Source organism: Abrus precatorius, unplaced genomic scaffold (genome assembly GCF_003935025.1).
Source record: "Abrus precatorius isolate BTA unplaced genomic scaffold, Abrus_2018 Scaffold10, whole genome shotgun sequence".
Classification (NCBI taxonomy): Eukaryota; Viridiplantae; Streptophyta; class Magnoliopsida; order Fabales; family Fabaceae; genus Abrus; species Abrus precatorius.
Window position 1 is genome coordinate 4,861,752 of NW_020874292.1, and position 6,351 is coordinate 4,868,102.

A 6,351-nucleotide genomic window follows, 5' to 3' on the forward strand; every position below is an offset into this window, starting at 1 on the left:
ATTGGAATTTGAAATAAAATACTCCAGTTCATTCCATATAGAAATAATTTCACTTGGTAATCATTTTTTTAATCTCATCTTAAGATATTAGATTCCACTTTTTAGATAGAGACAAGATTCACGAGATTCCATGCATGTCGTTCCACAAACAAAGTCTTCCTCCAGATTTCATGCCAAGCTGTCCCTACACACCACAAAACGGCGCCGTCGCAGCTGATTCAGATTGTGAATCTTGGCTTTCCTGATTTATTTCTATAATCTCATCTGCTTCCTCTTTACATCATAATTATTGAACACCCAAATACGACAATGACCAGTAAATTAATTATCTTAATAATTGAATATTTTAGTAAACACATGTTAATGATTATGTAACATTTTCTCACACAAAACTAATTTAAATTAAAAAATAATAATACACAAAATTATCTTCTTCTTTTTTGTTTCTTTCTTTTACACTAAAGATATTGCCAAAGACTAATCGTTTTCAACTCACAAGTTTTAGCTCTTTCAATTAAAATTTTTCATAAACTCATACACAACCTTATCTTATGCTGAACTTCCTAATCATGAAGATTTTATAATACATACATAGTAGGACACTACAATATTAATACTAATAACAACATTGAGATATGTAACAACACTATTAGCTAGCTAAGTAATTGAGTAGTGATGGGTGCATCTCCACCTTTGCCAATAGCGTACGAGGCAGGGACGAGCGAGGCAGTACCTGATTGGTTGAACAAAGGAGACAACGCATGGCAAATGGTAGCAGCAACACTAGTTGGGATTCAAAGCATGCCAGGGTTAGTGATCCTATATGGTAGCATAGTGAAGAAGAAGTGGGCCGTGAACTCTGCTTTCATGGCCCTATATGCATTTGCAGCGGTTCTTATTTGTTGGGTCACTTGGGCTTACAAGATGTCCTTTGGGAGAAAGTTGTTACCCTTATGGGGAAGAGCAGGCCCAGCTTTGGGACAAAAGTTTCTCATCAAACAAGCCATTTTGCCAGCTACAAGGCATTTCTATGAGAATGGAACTATAGAGACTCCAGAGATTGAGCCCTTTTATCCTATGGCTAGCATGGTCTGGTTTCAGTGTGTTTTTGCTGCCATCACTGTGATTATCTTGGCGGGATCAGTGTTGGCTAGGATGAATTTCAAGGCCTGGATGATGTTTGTGCCTCTTTGGGTTACTTTTTCTTATACTGTTGGTGCCTTCAGCTTGTGGGGTGGTGGCTTCTTGTTCCAATGGGGTGTTATGGACTATTCTGGTGGTTATGTCATTCATCTCTCTTCTGGGATTGCAGGCTTCACTGCTGCTTATTGGGTTAGTATTTACTGCTGTCCTTGCTACTTTTTCATTTGCATGTGTTTTACTTTCTGAAAATAAAAGAAATTTACTTTAAGGTAAGGGTGTCTATGATTCATCCCAATTTTAAAACTTAGTTCTGTATGATATCTTGCATTCTTTTAAATTTTATATCTTTTCAACAACTATGTATGATTAATAAAACCTCTTAATTTAATAGAGATTATTGATTGAAATCGTCTGACAGTGTTTTATTAAGCCGGGGGAGAAAGGGATTGTTGCGGCATGGTACATAAGCGTCATAATATATATATATATATATATATATATATATATATATATATATATATATATATATACCATCATGATATATATTATAAATTTAAGGTTATGATCTCGGTTTACGCACCGTTCAAATTTGAAAGTTTTTTTTTACGTGTAATGTCATCACAATAAAAAGGAAACAATTAGTATGTTATTCACAAAAAGAAATTGCAAAAATATTAAGAAGCAACAATTGACAAATGCATGTAAAGATGTTGAGGAGTTGAAAGATGAAATTTGTATTAGGTGGGACCAAGATCAAGGAAGGACAGGGAAAGATTCCCACCAAACAATGTGTTACTAACGTTGGCAGGAGCAGGACTACTATGGCTAGGATGGGCAGGGTTCAATGGAGGAGATCCTTACGCTGCCAACACAGATTCATCCATGGCTGTGTTAAATACCAACGTGAGTGCTGCTACTAGCCTTCTTGTGTGGACATGGCTCGATGTTATTTTCTTCAAGAAACCCTCCGTTATTGGAGCCGTTCAGGGCATGATCACTGGCCTCGTTTGCATCACTCCCGCTGCTGGTACGTCCTTTTACATCTCTGTTTATTCTAATAATTATTAGTCAGTGTACTTAAGCACCCTATTGGTTTACATTTGCATGGTTTCTGGAATGGCACCAGGTTTGGTTCAAGCATGGGCAGCCATAGTGATGGGAGTTCTATCAGGTAGTGTTCCATGGTTCACGATGATGATATTGGGAAAGAAATTGAAAGTGTTGGAAAATGTTGATGACACCCTAGCGGTTTTCCACACTCATGCTGTGGCTGGATTCCTAGGTGGTATACTCACGGGTCTCTTCGCTGAGCCACGTCTATGTGCACTTTTCATGTCTGTTACAAACTCTAGAGGTGGAGTCTATGGAGGCTCAGGTGGAGTCCAAATCCTTAAACAAATTGTGGGTGGATTGTTTATCATTGGATGGAACCTCGTTGTCACCTCAATTATTTGTTTAGTCATTGGTTTCATTGTTCCGTTGAGAATGTCTGAGGAAGAGTTGCTCATTGGAGATGATGCTGTTCATGGGGAAGAAGCTTATGCTTTGTGGGGTGATGGGGAGAAACTTAGCTTTTACACTGAGGAGTCCACCCTCCATGGAATGGCTTCAAGTGGTGCCACCCAAGTGGTTTAATTTTGTAATGCATGCCACAACTTGAGTCAAATGGACTTTGGTGGAGTTGATTCTTTATTGTTTCTGTGTTGTATATTCGCTATCATTATGGTGTATATCACTGTTTGTTGATGTACTTCACCAAGTATATATCAAGGGCATGCAGTGAGTGTGTCAATACTTTTTTAAGCCCTATGAAGGCTAATAATGTGGGTCTGAACTTGTGGTGAATCTGATCGATTGTTTTTAGTTTGTGTCTATATACCTTTGATTCTAACTTTACTATTATCTTCACTGCATAGCCTCATTTTAACAAGGATAGTTTTTTTCTACAATTAAAGTAAGCTAAATTTTATTTTTCTATCTGAATTTGAGAAGTATTTGTTAGATGTGTGTATATCAAAAATAAAAAAGTTACTAAGAGATAAATAAATAAATAAAATATTAATCATACTGTTAATTATGTGATATTCAAATAATAGAATTATTTTAATGATTACTACTTTTTGTTTAGTTATCTATTCATTTTCAAAAATAATATTCTAATTTATTTGTCAATTTGGAATTTTAAGATAATATTAATTATAATTTTTTTAAGTATATTTTTATCACCTAATAAATCTTAAGTAATATTAATGAATATATACTCCAATATTAAATTTGAGGAGAGATATGAGTAAAATAAATAAAGAGTATAAAAGGAAATTTTAAATCAACATATAAATACAAATTAATTAGACGCTAGTGTCGAGTTTGGTAGTTTCAGACTATACATGTAGTAGGTACATTTTGGTTTATATCTATTTTTTTTAAAGGACCTATACCGTAAGATGAACAATACAATAATAAATTATTAGGAAGTGCTATTGTCATGAAAAGGCAAGAAAATAAACAATACATAGTTAACATATTTGCTATGATCATGTTTTGCTTATACATTTTGCTATCACATGTTTAACAAATATAGGTAGTAACTTCCTCACATCAACTCAGAAAGTGATATTGATTTGGATGATAGGTTTTAAACACAAAAAGTTACATTATTGAAGAAAAAATATATAAGAAATCACCATCCTAAAAAAAGACACATACACGAAGTCTCTTTATTCGGATCACCTCTTAGATTTAGTAACTATAATTTTTGTTTTTTTCGTTTAAAACATCAATCTTAATGCAAATTAGAGTAGACTATTTTATAATATTTTAGTTTAAATAGTTTTTTAGAAAAATTCAAGAAAAAAAAAACACAAGTACAATATTTTTTAATAAAAAAAATTAGAGAGAATCATTTTATAATTTATTTAATTAATGGTAGGACTACTCTCTCCAGTTCAAATAATTCCTTCTGATTATATCTTTTAGTCTCCTTTATGCTTCAGTATTGATAAGTTTGTATTTAAATCCTCTTTTATAGATCATGTACTTATGTTTGACTTTTATTTTATTTAAATTTTATACTAATTTATATGTTAATTGTGCAATTTAGTATAAAGATACTACATTGGATTTTGGATGTGTTTTGTACCCAACTTGATAGAAAATCAGAACTTCACAACAGTTAGTATGCCCATACCTTTTCAATAAGCACAGAGGTGCTTCAAGTCTATGCACAATTGTGCTTATAGCCTTACATGACTGTGCTCATCTGTGACAAGCCCAATTATGAACAACTTTTAAGATTTTTATATCTTATTAAAGAGAGACCTCAGACATCGAATTAGATATCATATTTTACATCATTTATACCTTATTTTTACTCTTTGTCTTTGATTTCTCCTGACACATTCTTAGTGGAGCTTGAATTTTTGAGCAACCATACTTAAAGATCGAAAACTCATCTCATATCTATTTTGCTATTTCTTTTGATCATGACTTTGTTGATGATTGTTTTATTTCTTTTCTTTAACATGAGTAACTAAGTCCATAGTTAGGGTTATGAGAATATTTGTTCATGAATTTATGAGATTTTGATATTTGAATCTAAATTTAATTTTCGTTCGTGATTAGCTTTTATCCTAATGTACTTTCTTATTAATCTTAATTAATTATATCGTCAGACGACTGTACCTCGATTAGTTAATGGATCTATAGGATAAAATAAGACAAATGATTAGGTAGACCAAATCAATCTTTCGCTTTCAATTGTTATTAAATTAACAAGTTTATAGGTATTTTATGCTTTTTTTAATTGATGTCTTACATGACTATTGGAGATGTTAATTTAGATAAAAGAATATTAATATTGTATTACCATTGAGTATTAATATTAATTGTATAATAATTAATAATCATAAAAAAATTGAATTTAGAGTTAAACAGAAAAATAACATAAATGATTAAATGAGTAAATGCATATATCTTAAGTTCTTCTCTGATAAGTTTAACCAAAAAGTGTGTTATGTTCTTTGCTCTTAATCTAATTGATAATTAATTTACTTTTAATTCTTGCTTTTTATTTAATTTCACATCTATTGAGTTCAAACAATTAAGTTAAGAAATTCTTAATAATTGAAAATCAATCATTGTGGAGTGATATTTTATAAACTTATTTTAAAACCTTTTATTATTTCTCAATGGATACATTTGTCTATTGATCAGTCTCTTTATAAATAGTTTATCAAACTACTTAAATAGGTATATTTCTATAAAGACCATAAGATTTATATTTAAATATGTCATAAGTAAAATGATTCGGCATATTGAATATTTATAATAAAATTATATATTTCTATTAATCATTTTTAAACTATATATTTAATTTAAATAACTAAATCACTAAACATTCAACAAAAATAAATGTATATTAGCATTATGTGTACAAGACAGATCTAACAACAGTTAACAAAAACTTCAACAAGTAGCACTTTCTCTCTCTCTCTTTCTTTCTTTCTCTCTAAGGGTATATAATAGGACACTTTCCAACTCCAACAAAAAGGATTAGGATTTCTAATTTAAGATTTTATTCATTTTAAAATTTAATCTATTTCATATATTATATTATAATTTTTATATACAATTATTTAATATATTATTATAAATTTTATGAATCTTAAATAAGTCATTTTATTAGGTCTAATATACTTTTTCTTAAACTCAAGCTTAACATATTCAATTAATAAAGCATTTTAAAAAGTTTCAATTAAGTCTATTACTTAAATAGATGAAGTCAAACTAGCTTTAAAAATATTAAGTCGTAGGCCCTTGTCATCCTCTTACTCTTCTTTCACCTATTTGGACAACTAATTTCATCATTTCTCCTCTCTCCTTTTTTTTGCTCTAGTAACCATTCTCATCCTTTCTTCTTGAATCAAAGTTGAATAAACGCAGTTCAAAGAAGGCAATGAATCTATTGCTAAGAGATTTGAATGCATAGTTCCATAGGTTGCATCATCCAATCCTATGAGAAATTGGTGCACTTTTCCTTCTTCTCTACACTGCTCTAATTTGGACACAATGTCACACTTGCATCCCCCACAACAACACACAAGAATTTGCTTATAATTAGTCAACTCATTTCACAATATTTCCATAGTATGCTACCACTGCCATCCCACATTGCTTGCACCTGGCCATATTAGATTTCAATTGTTGTGT

The 6,351-nt window shown here is 31.1% G+C and overlaps 1 protein-coding gene across 1 annotated transcript; it reads left to right on the forward strand.

Moving 5' to 3' along the window:
- The first annotated feature begins 675 nt into the window (after positions 1-675).
- Positions 676-2,778, forward strand: LOC113869017 (ammonium transporter 3 member 1-like). The gene is made up of 3 exons (XM_027505107.1): positions 676-1,332; positions 1,885-2,170; positions 2,270-2,778. Exons 1-3 carry the CDS (start codon positions 676-678, stop codon positions 2,776-2,778), a joined length of 1,452 nt encoding a protein of 483 aa, XP_027360908.1.
- Positions 2,779-6,351: the final 3,573 nt, after the last annotated feature.

Bases quoted from the DNA above. Each gene is read 5' to 3' on its own strand.
- LOC113869017 (XM_027505107.1), top strand. From the start codon at position 676: ATGGGTGCATCTCCACCTTTGCCAATAGCGTACGAGGCAGGGACGAGC. The intron at 1,333-1,884 runs GTTAGTATTTAC...AATTTGTATTAG, and splicing joins GCTTCACTGCTGCTTATTGG to GTGGGACCAAGATCAAGGAA. The intron at 2,171-2,269 runs GTACGTCCTTTT...GAATGGCACCAG, and splicing joins TTGCATCACTCCCGCTGCTG to GTTTGGTTCAAGCATGGGCA.